This window comes from Eucyclogobius newberryi, unplaced genomic scaffold (genome assembly GCF_026437365.1).
Source record: "Eucyclogobius newberryi isolate DKJ021-1_F unplaced genomic scaffold, fEucNew1.0.hap1 SCAF_6, whole genome shotgun sequence".
In the NCBI taxonomy this organism is placed as follows: Eukaryota; Metazoa; Chordata; class Actinopteri; order Gobiiformes; family Gobiidae; genus Eucyclogobius; species Eucyclogobius newberryi.
Window position 1 is genome coordinate 16,630,374 of NW_027316278.1, and position 20,221 is coordinate 16,650,594.

Here is a 20,221-nt window from a genome sequence, read left to right on the forward strand (position 1 = left end):
TTCTCGAGTCCCTGACTTAAGGCCAACGAAGAGGATTATAGCTCTTCAGTTTGGCTCAGCTCAAGTCGACTAACAACTCCTATACACTAAATTGTTCTTTCTCTCTCCCCTTCGTATCTCGCTGGTCCCATCTCAGGCTTTTGTCCAAGCTTACAGCAGCAGTGTCAGCATTTTTGTTCTGTGGCACAGTATCCAGACCTTCCCCTCTCACTTTTGGACGTGAACCCCATCTGAGGAGTGGAATGTGTCTTTGTGGAAAGCACTCACAGAAAGCCATAAAATAGAGACAAAATACAAGCGGACGAAATGAAAGTGCTCAATCTTGGACAGAGAGACGCGGGCCGAGGGGTGCTGCTTATACTTGACCTTGCAGTGCTAAAAGTAAGGTCTTTAAATAACAACCAGACGGCCCAAGCTACACGAGCCACGGAACTTCCCTCAACTACAGTGTAAGAGACAATGCTAAATGCACAATATGCGGTAATTATTGAGGGAAGTACAGTTGGTGTTGTCAGCAGATTGAAATAGCCATGGAAACATTGCACAAGCTGAAATGTTGTTAAGATGGTGTGCATATAGTTAGTTCTTTTGTCTTACCTAATTTAGAAACTGGGTCATGCTTTTTACTGTGAGGAAATTGTGTTACTAACTTGCAGTATAGAGGCATGAGACTTCAAAAAACAATGACTTATTGGTTTGTAACGGTGGAACAGCTCTAAGGCATTATTAGATAGCTTGTTATTTCACAGCATCAAATTATAGGTCTGCAATTTCACAGATTTGCTCTAATTTGTGGATGTGAAATAATGAAATCGATTTTACGTAAACTAATAAATAAAATGATATATAGCCGTATAACATAAATTACTTTATTCAAACAGATGAGAAATGTTGTGTACATTCTGGTGCAATATTCTGCCATAAATCCATTTGAAGCTCTCCACTTGTTCTGATTTAGAAGGTTTGTGGAGCTGGGCATCGGTGAGTATGTGCATAGGCACGATTTGGACTTCATCGCTATTCAGAGAGGCTTAGCGTGATTAGAGCAGCGTGATCCTCTGAAGAGTTAATGATGAGAGGCGCAGTAGCTCCACAGAGGCCAATCATACTGCAGCGTACCCGGCTTATCTTCATGCATTGTCCGTGTGTCTGTTGTAAGGCACATTTTCTTACGCGTGGGAACATACAGTGACGGGATTTAGATATCATTTCTCTCATAATAGTGTTTGCCATCAACCATCCCCAACATCATTTAAATATGCATGGCATTTGGGGTTTATAGCTGTACCAACAGGACTTCATATTAATATAAAGTCATTATTCCGGTCTCAAATGTGGATCCAGGACAGTAGGAGCTCTTAGTACCTCAGGGCCTGGTGGAGGGCACACTGCACACAGCATAAGGCCAGTGGCAGTTTCCCCCTCACACCTCGGGGAACTGACTGACAAGCTTAATGACACTGCCGGGGTTACAGCACGTCTCCAACTCATTTTCCAGCGTGATTGAAGTTCGCAGTGGGTAGCTTTTCATCAGCACTGTGCAGACGAAAGGGACCTTTTCAGTGTTGTCTTTGTATGTGTGCAGTTTGAGCTTGAGCAGCTCACATGCACGTGAAGAATGTTTTATAACTGTTGTCACATGTGGTCACAATCTCACAGATGATGAGTTTTGTTGTAGCTTGTTTCAAGTGTGTACTCTGCTTCTTCAAAGCCACATATACAAACAATGTATGCGTATTGATTTGACAGAAAACAACAATTCTAGTAAGGTTCACAATCTTATTTTTGCAATGTCACATTAAACGTGCTGTACTTGATTTGTATTGTCTTAAAAATGTGAAAAAAACAACTAGGTTATTTAAAGTATTTGCAGCGGTTTATATGCTCACTTACCTACTGCCTTCTGACCATCCAAATGATTCACTGAGTTTCCAAGCACTTTTCACAACTTTCAGAAGCGGGTTTTGTCGTCACGGTAACGCTAAGAACAACTAGCATGCTATATGCATGAATAAAACTCCATGAATAGTTGCAGTGAACACAGATGGGTGGGTCTCATTTTACCTCAAGTATGTACTTTTCTGTGCAGGGGTGAATTAGATTTTACTTTATTACATCAGGTATAAAAATCAGGTCTAGTCCCTTCAAGGCTCAGGGATCATAGGTGGTAAGTATTAGCTTGGCTGGTGTGCTACCAAATACTAACTGATGAACTAATTGACACCACTAACTTATAATTCATGCATTTGTGTCTTCACGTTTGAACTATTGTAACAGTTTGTTTTCCTGTCTTAACAAGAAGGAACTCTCTCGTCTGCAGCTGGTCCAGAACTCTGCAGCGAGGATCTTAACCCGCACAAATAGAAGGCCCACATTTCACCCATTCTTAAAGCCCTTCACTGGCTGCCGGTCTCCTACCGGATACAGTTTAAAATTCTTGTTTTAACTTTTAGAGCTTTAAATGGTCAGGTCCCATCGTACATCAGCGATCTGATTAAACCATACGCTCCCTCTCGCTCACTAAGGTCCTTGGACCAGAAACTGTTGCTGGTTCCTCGCACCCGTTTTCGGACCAGAGGAGACAGATCCTTCCAGGCTGTTGCCCCCAGACTCTGGAACGATCTTCCGTTCTCCTTACGGTCACTGGACTCAGTTACTGCTTTTAAGGGTCAGCTTAAAACCTTTTTATTTAGTCAAGCCTTTTAAATGCACTTGTTTTACGGACTGATTTTACTGTATATTGTTGTATATGTATTGTTCACTGTAAGTTTTTTGTGTTTTTATTGTTTTATTCTGTGTTTTGTGAAGCACTTTGTGACCTCTGTCTGTGAAAGGTGCTATATAAATAAAATTTACTTACTTACTTACTTACTTACTTACTAACTAATAGATTAACTAGTATTAAAACTAGATAGGGGTCTATTCAGGAATCTAATGTAATTATTTCCACTTTGGTGATAAAAACCTGTGCAATAATACATTTTCTTTTCTTTTCTGCTTGATGCATTTAGCCTGTGCGTATCATATGATACGCACAGGTTCTGAGCTTTGGTTCTGAGCTTTGGTTCTGAGGTTTGAGCTTCTTTACTTGCATAAACAAGTGTTTCTGCATCTTTACAAATGTTTGGTGAAATGTTTTGTCAGATTGACTTGTTGGAAACACCTACACACTGTTGAGCACCCGTCTGCTTTGTCTGTGCACGCGCTCTGTCCCGGGGCAGTTTTCCACACCGCCTTGAAGTTAGCCCCCATCAAATACAAATAAACAAGTGCTTCAGTTGTGTTCTAAAAAATTATATGAATTGATGATAGCGTATCTAATTATTGTTCTTTGTGTGTGTCCGTCTGTCTCTCTGTGTGTCTGTGTGTTTCCGTGTGCCTCCGTGTGTGTCCGTGTGTCTCTGTGTGTGTCCGTGTGTCTGTGTGTGTGTCCGTGTGTCTCTGTGTGTGTCCGTGTGTCTCTGTGTGTGTCCGTGTGTCTGTGTGTGTGTCCGTGTGTCTCTGTGTGTGTCCGTGTGTCTCTGTGTGTGTCCGTGTGTTTCCATGTGTCTCTGTGTGTGTCCGTGTGTCTCTGTGTGTGTCCGTGTGTTTCCGTGTGCCTCCGTGTGTGTCCGTGTGTCTCTGTGTGTGTCCGTGTGTCTGTGTGTGTGTCCGTGTGTCTCTGTGTGTGTCCGTGTGTCTCTGTGTGTGTCCGTGTGTTTCCGTGTGTCTCTGTGTGTGTCCGTGTGTCTCTGTGTGTTTTTCTGTGTGTGTCCGTGTGTCTCTGTGTGTGTCCGTGTGTGTCTGTGTGTCTGTGTGTGTCTCCGTGTGTCTCTGTGTGTGTCCGTGTGTCTGTGTGTCTCTGTGTGTGTCCGTATCTGTCCGTGTGTCTCTGTGTGTGTTCGTGTGTCTCAGTGTGTCTCAGTGTGTCTCCGTGTGTGTCCGTGTGTCTCAGTGTGTCTCAGTGTGTCTCCGTGTGTCTCAGTGTGTGTCCGTGTGTCTCAGTCTGTCTCAGTGTGTCTCCGTGTGTGTCCGTGTGTCTCAGTGTGTCTCTGTGTGTGTCCGTGTGACTGTGTGTTTATAGTCCTCCGTTAAGCCTGAGTCAGTCACGTGCTCACACTGAACCAAACCTGAACCATTCAAGCCTCTGCGGCACTAATCAGGGTCGAGGTGCATTGTGGGAATTTTATTTTGCATTCATATATTTATTGGACCATAATCACATTAGGCATTATGTGCAAACATTTCTGTGCCAAACCACTGCAGTTCTAAGCAGTGTTTAATACATTTTCCATCTAGTTTGTGTGGATCAACCAATCACAGCCCTTGCAGTCCACGGCACCTCAACACAAGGTGACTTTTGGACGTAGGAGCACGAACAGGGCCCAACAAGAGCCACAAGCTTTCTGATTTGACAGTGCTGACTGGTTTATAGAAGCAGAAGCTGGAATGGTTCAGGTCTACATAAGCACGTGACTGACTTGGGCTTTTCAGAAGACTAAAAACCAGTCCAAACCAGAGAATCATTTCTAACTCTGCTCGTCGTCAAAGCTGTGTCGAGCATGTTGCCCACATATCGGAACACCCTTGAAAAAAGAGGTCTCGATCTCCTGGTAAAATAATGGTTAATAAAATAAAATACAATAAATCGGTTCAGTAATGGTAAATATTTAGTTTGGGCTGACTAAATCCTTAAAGGAAAGACATAAAGCTTTATTTGAACACTTGCGTACAGGGCACTTCAAATGTCACTACACTATTAGAAGTAAAACAGAGTTGTGGCTGTCTAAAAATAATTTCTATTTGCATTACTTCTCCATTATACTTTTATTATACAGAGCAGTGGACAATGTAGACAGTAATTGAGTTTGTAGTTATTGTTCTGGTTTATTTAAATCCAGGTATTTTACTGATAATGGCCAGTATGATCCTGGTTTGGGCCAAAAGGCACACTTCTATTGTAGTTATATAATCGTTATACATTATTATTAACGTACTAATCCAGCTAAACTAATTTACTAATCATATATGTCAAAATACCATCAGCTGCACAGCCCATTGACATGACTGAAAGCCGTGGCAGCAGATATAAATGAGTCACATAATGGTTGTTGACATTCAAAATTCTCCCTTTCCTTTGTGAGGAGGCTGTTCGTCGCACATTACAGCCACGGAGCCTGCATCCTGTCACTTCTTGCTACTGCAAAAGTGGCCTGTGATTGCCCCATCAATCCAGTGTTAAGAGGTCAATCAGAAAGCCACTTTGTTTGCCGCCACAATGCTGATTTTCCTATTGCTGTGACTGTTGACTGCTGTAGTACATTTTGATCGGTGCTTATGTGTCGCCACTGAATCCGCTGGAACTTGGCTGCTACACTGCATACCAACTTCCTCTTCATTGTCCACTCCAGTTCACTGTTTAGAAAAGCACCATGTAACTCAAATTGCACTAACAACACCAAAAATACTCACTCAACAAGTAAATTCCAACAAGTCCCAGAGGATATGAAAAATGCGTTATTCTTATTTTCCATCCTCTTTCTTAGCTAAATACCTTTGCCTAGTGTTTTCTAATACAGCTGGCCTGGTTTGTGCTTTTGTTTTGCTCTGTTATTGAAGCAGAAAGGGGCTCTCTGTGAACATGCATCTTGGGGAGGCACGGCTTTAGATGCCAACTCAATTTGTGGCTGAAGGTCTATAACAAAAGCCCAATCACCCTTTTCACACTGACTCCTATCCAGCTGTCGGCCAAAGATAAAAATCAAAGCCCCCAGCAGCAACTATTTACCGTCGCTGTCAGTCAGAGACACAGCAGATGGTGCACTGAGCAGCGTCTACCTGAAAACATGTCTGAAGTGCATCTATTACCTTACTGTTTTCTAGTTAATCCTGACGTGAAGCCTCTTCTACACGTTTTGTCATCAGTCTGTTGTCAAATGGAAACTGTTAGTAACATGAGAGAGATCATTAAGATTACTCACAAATGCCAGACATTCTGTTGTTGTGAAGGAGTAAAAAGAACTAATCCAAAATCAAGTAAAAGTGACATTAACGCAAAGGTTAATAATAAAGACAAATGATTGTGAAAGTACAGTGAATGTGTACTACAACCTCTCGTAACAACCACCGCTGTTCATATGACTTAACTGTCCTTCAGTTCATCCACTAAGCACGTTCTATCTCTCCTCAGATTACTGCTGATTAGTGTTGCACCGATATGGACAATTTAAACCAATATTATGGGAAAACCCTTGTTGTGATTTTGGGCGTTACAACAATAAGTTGAATTGAATTGAAAAGCTAAAGATATTAGGCATTGTATACGTTGTTTGGTTATTTTTAACACTTTAACGTTAACCACTTTTTTTATATTTTTAACAAAGAAACATAATTTTTTAGGATAACACTTAATACCCTTCTTTGGGTGAGAAAAGAAGGAAAATTAGCCTTCACAGTTCACATCATTCTGTGGATTTCCTGTTTTATTTATATTATTTATCAAACTAAATTGTGTCTCTGAACCTCTCCAGTCGTTCCAAATGAATGAATCACACATTATTACTGTATTTCATGAATATGTTTTGTCTAAAACTTTTCTTAAACTTTTAAAAAGTCTTTTGTCCCAAAATAAAGTTTACATCATGTTTTGGGAAAATGTAGCCACAGAAAGTCTCTGTCCATGAAGCTGTTTTTTCTTTTCCTTTCTTCTTTTCTTCCTTGTTTTCTTTCTTGTTTTCTTCCTTGTTTTCTTTCTTGTTTCCTTTCTTGTTAGGCCCGAGCCCCAGCAGGGCGGAGGGCCTATTGCTCCCGCAACGCTGCCGAAGGCAGCGTTGCAACTGTCTGACCAAACATGCGGGCGCAGCCCGCATGTTTGGTACCCCGTCGCCCCTGGCAAGTACAGTGAACTAGCCCATGCCGAAGGCATGGATCATGCATACTTACTCCTGCTATGACAGAAATAGTCAACAATGAGTGAATGGGCGTAGCCCATTCACTCATTGTTGACAACAGCAGCGCAAAGCGCTGCATTCCTCCAAAAACCCTCTTGGCATCGTCCCGTACGCAAAAATCCATGCCGCAGACATGGGTCATGCTTGTATCTGCTCAAATCAATGGAAGTCTATGGGGAGTGGGCGGGGCATCCCGACGGAATAGGGAGTGACGAGCGCGTAAGCGCTCGTAATGATGATTCCACCCCATGACGGCATCGGGAAGGCTTAGAGCTTTCAAACGATGTATATTTTGTTGTTATAGTGGAAACGGCTATATTGTTTTTGCTAAAAATATTATTATTTTTATTTTTATTATTTTTCTTGTTCTTCTGCTTTTTGAGCTCTAATTTGACACCCTGAACATGCTCAAAAACTCACCAAACTTTGCCCAAAATTCAGAATCGGCGAAAAATTTTGTTTTTTCTGGGCCATTTTTTTTTTCGTTAAAATATGGCGCGACAGCGCCACCGACAAAAGTCAAAATACATTGCGCCTATGGGAGACGCCCCGAGGTCAACTTTGGCGTAAAGCTACGAAATTCGGGACACGCATTCCTCTCGTGAGGACAAAAAAAAAATGTATATTGTGGCCACGCCCCCAGACTTACCCTATGGCCGCCATCTTCCTTTGAAAATGAAAACACGCTGTGTTAGCCATTTTGTTCACGTCAAACTTTGACGAACTCCTCCTAGGGCGTTTTGCCCACCGACTTCAAAATCGGCGTACGTCCTCTGGACAAGTGGGGCATCTAAAGTTATCCAATTTTTTGAGATACCTTTACCGGTCTGTGTGCGGCGCAGCCGCAAAGTTGGACAACTTATTTTGGAATATTGCAGATCTAAAAATTGCTCCCATTTGATCAAAACGAGTCCGATTAGGACCAAATTTGAATCAGTTGTTAAACTTTCAAGTTTGGACCAGTTTAGCATGACAAAATTTAAATGGGCGCGATAGCGCCCCCTACAGAGTTGCCTTTGAGTGAACATTGATGGACAAAAACTGGTTTTACACAAATGTTCTAAACTTTGCCCAAAATTCTATTTTGGGGTCCCGAGCAAAAGGCCAATCAAACTTATGCCTTAATTTTTACGGCGTAGCCGTAGCCATGACGGAAACCTCCCATGTTATCCCTATGGGAAAATTGCTAAATCTCTCGAATATCCACATTTTTCTGTTTCACACTTTAACGAACTCCTCCTAGTGCGTTTTGCCCACCGACCTCAAAATCGGTGTACGTCCCCTAGACAAGTGGGGCATCTAAAGTTATCCAAATTTTAAGGATAACTTTTACGGTCTCTGTGCGACGGAGCCGCAAACTTTTCCCTGAATTCTGACTATTTGGCCTTCAGAGTGGCCTATAAACAATAGAGTTTTTCCAAATGACATTATATTTTGCACAAAATTCTAATTTGCCATCCTGATCATAAAAGTATGAGAGCCAAAGTCATATTTTGTACGGCGTAACCGTAACGATGACAGAAACATCCCATGATATCCTTATGGGAAAATCGCGAAATTGCTCAAATCACCACATTTTTACGCTTCACACTTTAACGAACTCCTCCTAGGGTGATTGTCTGATCAAACTCATATTTGGGGAAAATCATCTACACAAGCGAGGCATCAAAAGCTATCCATATTTTGATTCTAAGTGCTACGGTCTCTGTGTGGCTGACCCGCAAATATATGTCACAAATGGGAAAACAGCAGAATCTCTAAAATGACCACATTTTTACGCTTCACACTTTAACGAACTCCTCCTAGGGCGATTGCCCGATCAAGCTCATATTTCAAGAATATCATCTACACAAGCGGGGCATCAAAAGTTATCCATATTTTGATTCTAAGTGCTACGGTCTCTGTGTGGCGGACCCGCAAATATATGTCAGAAATGGGAAAACAGCGAAATCTCTAAAATGACCACATTTTTATGCTTCACACTTTAACAAACTCCTCCTAGTGCGAAAGCCCGATCAAGCTCATATTTGGGGGAAATCATCTACACAAACGGGGCATAAAAAATTAGTCATATTTTGATATTAAGTGGTACGGTCTCTGTGCCGTGGAGCTGCAAATATACTGTCACAAATGGGAAAACGCCAAATCTTTGAAATGTTCACATTTACGCTTCACACTTTAACAAACTCCTCCGTGGGCAATAGCTCGATCAAGCTTTACTTTGGGAAATATCATCTACACAAGCGGAGCATCAAAAGTTATCCATATTTATATTCCAAGTGCTACGGTCTCTGTGCGGCGTAGCAGCAAATTTGACTGACACTTGTGTTGATTTGCACTGGATTGGCCATGTCCAATGTGTCGCCGTCTGTCAAGTTCTTTTTTTATTCAACACACAATAAGGGCGCCATCTTTATCAAGTCGAAAGCGCAGAGTCGGAAGGCCGGCGGCCCGCGAGGGCCGTTGGATGCCGCTTGCGGCTTTAATTTTCTTCCTTGTTTTCTTTCTTGTTTCCTTTCTTGTTTTCTTCCTTGTTTTCTTCCTGTTTCCGTGAAGGACTGGAGGGTTAACTCCTTCATTGCTGGAGTGTCTGACATGAGTATTGGCAGATACTTGGCTGATATATATTGGTGCATCCCTACTGCCGATCTTTACCATCTCCTTTGTTGTTTTCACTGCTGTACTATTAGTCTGGATGTAAATATAAATAAGACAAGGTCACACATATGAACTGAATCTTAAGTTTAAGGACAGTGCCCACCCGCCGCTTCTGTCCCCAGGAAGCACACGTGTCCTGCATGGTCACGGAGAGGAATGTTCCTGGATCTACTTTCCATCATGGCTGCACTGAGGTGGCTTACAATCCTACTGCCCTAATCTTCTTCACAGCGGGAGGTCGTCCATACACACAGTCACTGTATGAATTTGTACATGAATAATGTGTTTATGGACGTGATAGTGCAGCCCAGTAGTGAGAATCACTTGAGTCTTTTATCAATAAAAGCAGTTCTGACTGCCTATGGCGGTAGCAAAGGGGCCAGTGGTGCTGAAGGCATTTAGGAAGTCTACAGGATCCGCAGTCTGTGGAGCAGTGAGGTGCACAAGGTGCTCTGGAGGGACGGCCTGTCTTTGATCCACACACAAGTGGTGTTGATGCTCGGGCCACTGCTGTCCGCACCAGGCTTGTAATTACATTTGGGGAATGAAATCACAGAGGGAGGAAAGGATTTAAATGGCTTTTGGATTTGGGTAAAAGGTTTTCTGATGCTCTCAGCTCTTAAGCTTTTATTGTAAAATGTTTTACTTTAAAATGATGTATAGTCCAGAGTGAGTAAGGACCATGCAGAGACTCTGTATTGTATTATTATTATTGTTGTTGTTAATATTATTATTGCTAATAATAATAGTAATAATATATATATATATATATATATATATATATATATATATATATATATATATATATATATATATATATATATATATATATATATATATATAGAGTAAATTGTGTTAAAGTTAAGACTTTTGGATGGCAGTTTTTATCTGCTGGATTTTATTGTGGCTTTACATGGCAGACATAACTTGATCTGCTCTTCAAAGATTAACTTGTATTTTCCAATATTTCCTTTACCCCCTCCACTGCACCCCCTGCACTACTCTAAGTCCGTTCTGATCTGTCCAGCTGCTGGCTGACACCAGCGTTGCCTCCCATTTCTGGTCCGTTCCGGCGTCCTTGGATAACCCTGGAGTTAGCGTCCTTGGACCAGCTCTGGCTTCCTGCTGAAGCCTCTCAGTGAGTGGGCCTTTAAGCTATGCCAGATTTAGAACCATGCATGTTCATAAACCAGTGGGGAGTCACATCCCCAATTAGCTTCTAATGGATGGACTTAAATGACAAAGTAGTCATCAAACGCTACATTTGGAGATCCAAATTTGTGTTATTATTATTATTAGTTTTTTCTTCTTGCGTACAGTACAGTTTTTCCCCTGCCTTTTTTGCCTTTGTCTTGGTCAGTTGTGTTCTGGCAATTTAGGATATAACTGCGCATTAACACTGTGTTAATAGAAAGAGTTTACAGTGGCAGGCCTCCTGCTGGTTGATCAGTAGCTTAAGGCCATGCAAAGTGGCAAACCTTGATGTTTACCTCAAACCCTCCTGGAATGACTTTCAAACAGCACTGTGATTTCCTTCTCTGTCACCACAAGGTCTCTATAGAATTGATTCCCTCCACCAGGCATCACACAGTGTTGCCTGCGGAGATTTGACTTCAGCACAGAAATAAGCAGCCCTGTGAATCCTTTCAAGGATTTTTTCTGATTTCAACTACATTAAAATTCACTGGCAGTGCCCACTCTCCCTGTGTGCCACCTCTTCAGTGTCCCCTCTGCCAGACTTCACATTCATGTGTTTCTATCAAAAGCCAGGGTGGTTGTTTTTGCATTTGAACAATGCTGACATCCTGTCGCAGGAGATGGTTGAGAGGAGGCCATGACTTTTTCCTTTTTCTTTTTTTTTTCAATTTTGGCTTCTCTAGCCTTGTATTGTCAAAGATAATTTATGAGGAGAAATGCTCAGTCGTATTGGATGGAAATATAAATAAATACAAATATTGATCAATAAAAAATACATACAATTCATCCTACATTGTCAAAACTAAAATATGTCCATACGAAATATTTTCTCAAGCCACAGAGATCTGGCAAACGTGCTGTGTTTGTATGTAAAGATGTGTGAGTAAATGTATATTGGCTGTCTGCCCCAACCACAAATCGTCCAATATTTGGCTGGCTCCACTGCTCAGACTGCCCACAACTTAGACAAAACTGTCTTTCTGTGGTCACAACAGGATAACTCAAACTGTATTAGTTTACTAACTGCAATATACTACGTTTTTTGACGCAGTCTTCTAAATGCTATGCTTTATGTTTATGTGAGTGTGGCAGACAGACTGACGGACAGAAGAGAAGCTGTCACGAGTGCCCTTACCCGAAGATCGACCTTTAGTGACAATCAATCCTTTGTGAGCATGTCCTGTGAAGGCTAAAGGAATTATCAGGCTCCAGGCTGTTTGGCGTCATTTATCTAACAGCTAGAGGTCACACAGGTCACGCCCAAACAAGTGGCTCCTCTCGTATCTCATCATAGTTAATAGATCAAGTTAGCCCAGATGATTGATCAGAAAATGGTTTAAAAGCTTGAAAATATCTGACACATTCAAGTTATACCTTACAAAATGACCAATGACCATTGGGTTGTTGTTTTTGGCTTTAGGTGATGTAATGTCATCCATGCTCTCCAATTTGCTAAAGCCATTTGAAAATGTTCAATATGTCCCAAATAGTGGTAAAATGGAGTAATGAGCAACTACCTCAAATCTAGGTCATCAGTGCCTCAGTGTGTAACTCGCACAATAAGCAAATTCAATTGTGAGTTGTCCTTCAAAATGCCCCCTGAATGTCTTTTGGGGGTGGTCTTAACACTGAACATGAGCTGGACCTGTGACATAGCCTTTATATATTTGAGTACATTGAGCCTTGGTGAATTTACGGGTGGGTGGGAAAGAAGTATCGATATTGAATATTATACAGTAAAGTGTGATACGTGATGAAAGCATCTTTGTTTCACAGAAGTGAACATGCTTGTCCTGTGTGGCGTTTGTGGCCCCGGCAGAGCCTGCTTAACGATGTGTGCTGGTGCTCATGTGTGCACGTCCACATGTAAAGAGCGCAATCAGCCCCAGATGTACCTGGCCGCGCTTGGCAGAGCACAGCATTTGGCTGCTTAAAAAAAGCAGAAGGTTTTGATATGGCAGAGATGCAGTCATTTGGCTGATCTAATGGCCGCTCCCAGAGGATCCATATCTATGTGCAAACACCAAGAAATACATCCAGCCTATAACCAGCTGAATATATTATCATATATGAGCTTCCCCCAGCCTCCACCTTGACATGGCCTCTGTTTATTCACATATAAACATCTGTGTGTTTTTCAGATGGATACACATTTAGAAATCAAATGGTCTTAGATTTCTAGGCGGTCTGCTCTACTTTGGAGTTTATTACAGTTGAAATATTTCCGTTTTTGTCAAAACGCATCTCTGCAGGTGAATTCAGATCTGAAGACATCCTCACCCGGGGAACGTCTCCAGCGTGCTCCTCTCTCATCATTCAAACACAATCTCTCCTGTAGCCTTTTATCTTAGCCCCGCCCCCCTGCACCCCCACCTCACAATCCCTTCCATGTGCACGAGTGTGGCATCCAGCTCCTGTTGCTGTGAGCCCAGCTTGTTAAAGGAAACACTGGCGCATGGTCCTCTCACCTTCCCACTGCTCCCACTTTTAATTGGACAGCTGTTTGGATGTGTGTGTATGTGCAGTTGTGCAGTTGTGCATGCATATTCATGTATAAATATGCCTTGAATACACTGAAGCTACATGTGTGTAACGCTAAATTAAGAGGTTAGTGTTAGGGCTGAATTATTGCAATGGGTTGTATATGACCAAGACAGAAAAAACAGGTTTGCTACAGAAGGTTGTGTTGGATGAAAAGAAACAGAGAAGTACGGTTCAATGATAATTGTATTAAATAGACAAGAACAAACAATATCAATCCATTAACTAAATCAATCAATAAATCTTTTTTGACAAAGGTTGTTCCAGCATTTGAAAGTTCAGAAAAATAAAGGGTGGACTTTTCGGTAGTTCATGTTTCTTTGAGTTAAAGATTCTTTGCAAATTCAGTTAAAGAGAATAAATAATCCAAGTGAAAACAAGAGTAATCCAACTCAGAGTCTGTATCCGGTATCAAACAAAGAATGGGGGGGAGGCCTGACCACGAGTTTGAGGGTTTTCCTTCAAGCCTGAGTTCCGCACAGTCCACAGGCAGAACAGGAAATGGAGACAGGCAGTGGCTAGAGACTCAGCAGCGCCACTCATGGATGGGCGGATGAAATGTCAGTGGGGCGTGTCAGCCCAGGTGAAGTCCAACACGCACTGGGAAAAGGTCCGACAAATTTTCATTTCAATTAATGTTTAATTTTTTTCCATTTTACCAAAAACCTTGACTTATACTATGAGGCTTACAAAATGTAATTTATCACAAATCTGCAAGAAGCCTTGGTCCGCTAATTGCATTCCTAGCTGTTGTTAAAAAGTCCAGTTTTTGAGACGGTAAATTTAGGTACTGCAGTTACATTTTTACATTTATTTTAAGTCTTTATATGGCTTTATCTCCGTTTCTATCTCGCTCTATGCCTTTTAGTTAATAGCCAAGCACCTGCATTGCTCTGGTCAAAGAAGCCTTGTTGCCACCCCTGCGATAATGGAATCAAACATGTTGTGTTGGCCCTGTCTACAGAATAATCCTATCAGCTGCACTTTACTGTAGCAGAGCGGGGCTGCCCTCCAGCAGGACATGCACATAGAGATTTGCTCCTCCCCCAACAGCATCATGGCGGCCTATCACTTTACGGTGTTATTGTAAAAGACACATTGGTTAAGGTCTAAGCCCAAATGTCCACACAGTTCAATATTTAGCCAGAGATAAAACACACATATGCTGCTCTGAGTCCACAACAGCATTCCAATGTGACTAGCCAACAAGCACACCTCTGCTGCGTGACATCAGGGGCTAATTATGCTAAGAACAATGCATTACCTCCACCATATGTTATAAAGACAGCCATTTCTCTAATGGACTGTACAGTATAAACATATTAGTAGAGGAGGCTGACAGAGGAATTCTTAACCAGTGTCCTTGTCTAGAGAAATGGAATAATGTTGTTTGAGCCAGGCATTTCTGATTAACTTGTCCCCTACTGCCTGCCTTCTCTGTCCTCTCTCTCGACACAATCTAGTTTACCATTCATTATGAGAACCTCAGTGCAAAATGTGTTTGCTGATAAGAGCTTGGGATTTATCAACAGTTTATAAAGAACAGCATTAGGATTAATCAAACCGGCATGCATCTGCCTGAGGGTTATTTTCTGTAAAAACAGAGCAGAGGGAACTAGATGAATGAAAGATAAACCAGCAAATAAAATAATTGCACTCAAATGATTTTAAAGATTTAGAGAGGTGCTTCAGGAGGGAGATTTAGTTTTATTTTATATTTTTTCAGGCCTTTCAAAGGCAGTGCACCCTCTGTTAGTGCTGAGCCTACCTGCTCATTATCTGCATATCTGCACTTCCATCTGAGAGGAAAATGCAGCATTGCAGACTGACTTTAGAGGGACACACTGATCACAAGAACAACTCTTCTCCAGGAATACTGTGGTGCAAAACCAATATGAGGAATTCTCTGCGTTTTTGCCTCGGAAAGGAGAAATATCAGTCACAGAAAACTTCAAAAGGTGCATGCAAGTGAGCAGTCCTAGATAGGCTATCGGAGCACATGAAACAGCAACAGTTGTGACAGAGGTAATTGCCAGGCCTGGGTCAGTATCATTTCCTGTTGAGTCTTTGCTGAACTGCTGAAAGTTCTTATGTCAGCAAGTAACTGGTTCCAGGCATTTGTTTTCAACAAAAATATTATAGGAAGACAGGTATAGCAAATACAATGCGTGATGAATAAGGATTTATTTCTTCTTTCATTAATTTTTCCCAACAATGTGCTTTGCTTTTCGGCAAAGTGTTTCTATTATTTCTTACAAGAGTAAAAATACAGTAACTCCTGCTTTCACTCGAAATAAACTGTTTCTATAAGTGCATTTAACGTTACCGCTGATAGATTGCCCAGGCCATTGCTTTTCATTGACCAAGCATCTCTTTAGGATAAAGCAGAAAGTGGCCTTAACTGTCAGTGTGTGTCCTCTGGACTGGCCCGTGTCCAGCCTCCTCCCTGACCGGAGCGTGCACAGTCAGCCCCGCAGAAGGAGCTGCTTTATTTGTTGGTTCTGCATGATTAATTGAACATCTGTTTGCAAAAAGATGGCTGACCCCACTCCCAGCTGTTTACCTCTTGAATAAACAGTTAATAAGCCTGCACTGAATGTCGTATCTGAGGTTTAGTGTTTAACTTTACTTGAGTCCACTCATGATTTTTGCCATAAAAACGTTATATATACAGTAGCAGGTAAAAGCCCTAGTGTTTTGTGATTTTGATTATTTCGTGAGTATGTAGCCCCCCCACAGCTCAGCAGTGCAGTTCCCTCTCCTCCGTCTCTCTCCTGATTAGCAGTGTCTTTGTTCTGTTAGTGGTGGCATGCCATGAAGCGCGATTGCAGTGGGCAATCTGACGGCTTTAAACAAGCCTGCTGTTGCGCTGATCTGATTTACACATGCCCCCCTGCTCGCTTTGCACAGACAAAATGGAATATGCTTTTGTGTGTTGTTTGGTCTTTGAATGGTTTAAGCCTCTGGATAGAATTGGGAAATTTCAACCCTTTTCTATAATTTTTTGTACAGTGTTGTGTCTGCATCAGTATATAAATGTGGGTGGGATATCTACAATTTCTCACACTTTAATAGGGGTATAATTATTAAATCTATTTTCATTCTCATGCAGAATCATGCAAATATATTTTCATAAATAGCTGAGCCAGTTTGTAATAATGTTTTTCTTTGTTTGTCCATAGGCTGCTTCTATGGCGTTGAGCAGTTTGGGACATGTATATACCGCCATCGGGGACTATCCAAATGCCCTGGCCAGTCATAAACAGTGTGTCCTTCTGGCCAAGCAGTCCAAAGATCAGCTGTCGGAGGCCCGTGAGCTGGGCAACATGGGAGCGGTCTACATCGCTATGGGAGACTTTGAAAACGCGGTACAGTGCCATGAGCAGCACCTGGGCATTGCTAAAGCGCTGGAGAATAAACGTGAAGAAGCTCGGGCCTACAGTAACCTGGGCAGCGCCTATCACTACCACAGGAACTTTGACAAGGCCATGTCCTATCACACGCACGTGCAGGAGCTGGCGCAGGAGCTGGAGGAGAAGTCCATCGAAATGAGAGCCTATGCAGGACTGGGCCACGCTGCTCGGTGTATGCAGGACCTTGAGCGAGCCAAGCAGTACCACGAACAGCAGCTTTCTATAGCCGAGGGTCTGAAAGATCGGGCAGCAGAAGGACGAGCCTCCTCCAATCTGGGTATGTTTTTATTTCATGATATAACTGGTTTATGTCAGCTTTTAGATTACATCTGTTGAACTGTAACGGACAAAGCATTGGTCAGTAGAAGTGTAACTTTTCTGTGGTTCTTTGTCCAATTTGCCATATCAAATTACATATCAATTGTATTAAATATATTATAGTCACATTCAAGATCTGCAGTGGAAAATGTGTGATTGTGTACGCTCAGTTGTCTAACTTAGTAAAAGGAGGATATGGCCAAAATGGGTTCATTTTAGAGGAAAGGAAACTAATCTTTCTATCTAGAAAACACCACTGAATTGTGCAAATGTCTTCTCCAGTTATCAGCTCTGCTAATGCTCTTAAATTTTCCCAGACTTAATCACATCTTTAAAAAAAAATTAACTGGAGCAAAATGGGGGCTGAGATAATTAAATTCATAACTTTATCGTTTGAGTAGAAACAAAAATGTAAGAATCAAAGCCTTTAATACCTATTCTTTTGCACAAATCCCCTTCAATGAAATGAAATTACTATCAAGGTAACCTTGTGGAGTCAGATAACCATGAAAACAGCTCAACATAAGGATAAGGCTGCTTTATACATTTAATACACTGCTTGATTTATAATAATACCATTTCCACTCTATCCAGCCCTGCACCAAATGACTTATGACGCTTTCAAGACTGTTTTAAACCTAATTTTAATGGACAACTAAGTGAGATAATATCTCACTTAGTCCCTTTGTACAAGAACAAGGCTGACCATCCTGGGCGTACATACGCTGTGAAGCCAGTTTTGACCCCTTCTTGACATATCTCAACTATCAATTTTCTTTCTTTTCAGTATTTTTGGATTGCTCCCTCTTCCACTCTTTCTCCTTTCACCCCTACTGATTCTAATCTGCGGCTGTCAAGCTCCCAGTAATTGAAACTGACTTGATGAATCGCTTAATTACCTTTAATAGCTGATGCAAGAGGAGCTGAATAATGAAGATAACAAAAGGATGAAGTGCTGGTTGTGAGGCATCAGTCTGTAATTGGTCCATTGTTTTTGTTGTTTTGTTGTTTTGCATTTTTCCCGTTCATTCTGTCGTCAGGGCCCTCCAGCCCCACATAAAAAAGAAATGCACTAAACCATGTTGTTCCAGACTTCACAAAATCTCGCCTTCTTGCAATATACAAAGACCAGAAGGATGAGCGAGATTAACGAAAAGTGATAAAAGGGAAAAAACAATGAGAGTGTGACTGTGGGATGGGAAGAAGTTGCAGAAACAGTGAAAAAGCTTCGTTTTATTATGCCCTCTCGACTTGTCGTTAATGTTGCATGTAACACGGCTGGAGAAGACGCTGACTTAGCTCTGAGGAAGAGTTGTATAGAGGGCCCCAGAGCTCTAATATCCAACTATAATGCCCAACGGTGCCAGCAAACACCCGGCCTATAAAAATGAAGATATTGTGTTGCAACTACATTTATTATTCATTAATTGGCTAACCTACCCCCTGGTCAGCAATATTTAATACAGAATCTGAGGAAGAACTGTGCTAGATTTCATGTACAACAGTATTCAGAATAGTGAAACTTTCCTAAATGCATTAATTTGTAATGATAAGATAAGATTTTTTTTTTCTTTTTATGCAAATAGTTTTGCTGATGTTTATAAAAACTAGCAACACTATTCCTAGAAGACACATAAGAAGGAATGTACTGTGTGTGCAACTATGTGGGACAAACCTGGTTTTCCCATTTGAATCCACATTCCTGTGTCAAAACGTGTGTTACAGTTTATTTGACAGTTTAGAGCCTCTGTAGATGTGCTAATCATACATAATGTACATATGTACACATAACATAGTGGCATAGTTAGACATTGTTAAATATTTCATGCTATGTTGACTGTAGTGATACTCAAGCTTCATAAAAACATTTAACTTGATCTTGAGTCAGAATCTGGGTCGGAAGAAATATTTATAAAAGACGATTTTTTAAAATCAAATGTATTAAATATGACTTTTCCTGGATGTAAAATACTACCGCTAGTACATTTGTTATTACTTTGTTAATATTGATACGACACACAAATGGTTTTGTACATGTTTCTTGATCAGGTTGTTGTTTTATTGGAAGCAGGAGTTTTAAGCCACCACTCTGTTCTGCTCTTTATACAAATACAGTAGTTCTTCTTCCTCCCCATGCTGGGCCCCTGCAGTCTCATGCAAGATGACCATATCCTACACTGGACTAGAGACCAAAGAAGCAACCATATACAGTATTACTTATATACAGTATTATCTGACTTGTAAATACAAATCAAGAATATTCATTTGAGTACTAAATCACTTGTACTTTATATGTGCAAGTTTAGCACTTAAAGTTACTTATGCAGTTCTATTTTGTCTGACAGATTCCTGGACTGACATGATGCACATTTGAATACAGCACATCCTAGCTCATGATGACAGCTGTGTGTCTGTGTCTACTCGCTGTGTAGTAAGAAGTGACAGAGCTCTGGCATGCCTTTAATATATGTGGTTATGGGGGAATGATAGGCCTTAAGACGGATGATGCTTTCACTCCAATGAAACAAAATAATTTGTTCCATATTATAATATCCGCTCTCATTCGGTATCAGTACTCTTCTCTATTGGTCCTCCACATCTGCCATAAGCGCATCTAATTGTTGTTCTCCAAAACTTTTTACAAGGACGTTTATATGATTTTAGTCACTGTCCGGCTGCATAGCATTCCCTAATCCTCTTTCCATATGGGGGGTGGAAAATATTGTACCGCAAATGTAGCTTCAGGCAATGCCCAAGGCTTATGGCAAATTTGGCCGCTAGACGAAACCAGGCGCTCCTATGCAGCCTGTAGCCGCCTCTCCCAGACCCTCCATCCATTGCTGAGCCCCAGATCCATTTTTAGCCTGCAGCACAGAACATGTTTGCTGGTAATACATCAGTAGGCATTATATCCTCGGTAAGATCAGTCTCCGTGGGGAAAAATATAACCTTGGGAGTGTCTTTGTGGTGGAGGCTGCCAGTGCTTCTCTAGCCTGCTTGCCTGCTGTAAATCTGAACCTGCTTCCTGTTCGTCTAATCAGTAAAGTTTGAAAGAAGAATTCAAAAATGTCATAGCCATGTCAAGTTCTATCTTTTTGCCTAAATAGGCTAGTCAAACCGCTTTGTTATTGTATCTATTATCGTATCGTATCTACATGTTGCCAA

The 20,221-nt window shown here is 41.4% G+C and overlaps 1 protein-coding gene across 4 annotated transcripts in view; it reads left to right on the forward strand.

The window, feature by feature from the left end:
- LOC140347539 (tetratricopeptide repeat protein 28-like) overlaps positions 1-20,221 on the forward strand; it is a 151,220-nt gene that overhangs the window by 109,956 nt on the left and 21,043 nt on the right. For all 4 annotated transcript variants that reach the window (XM_072434026.1, XM_072434028.1, XM_072434030.1 and 1 more), the window contains one exon: positions 16,508-17,015. In XM_072434026.1, the coding sequence (XP_072290127.1) occupies positions 16,508-17,015 (508 nt within the window). The remainder of the gene's footprint in view (positions 1-16,507; positions 17,016-20,221) is intronic.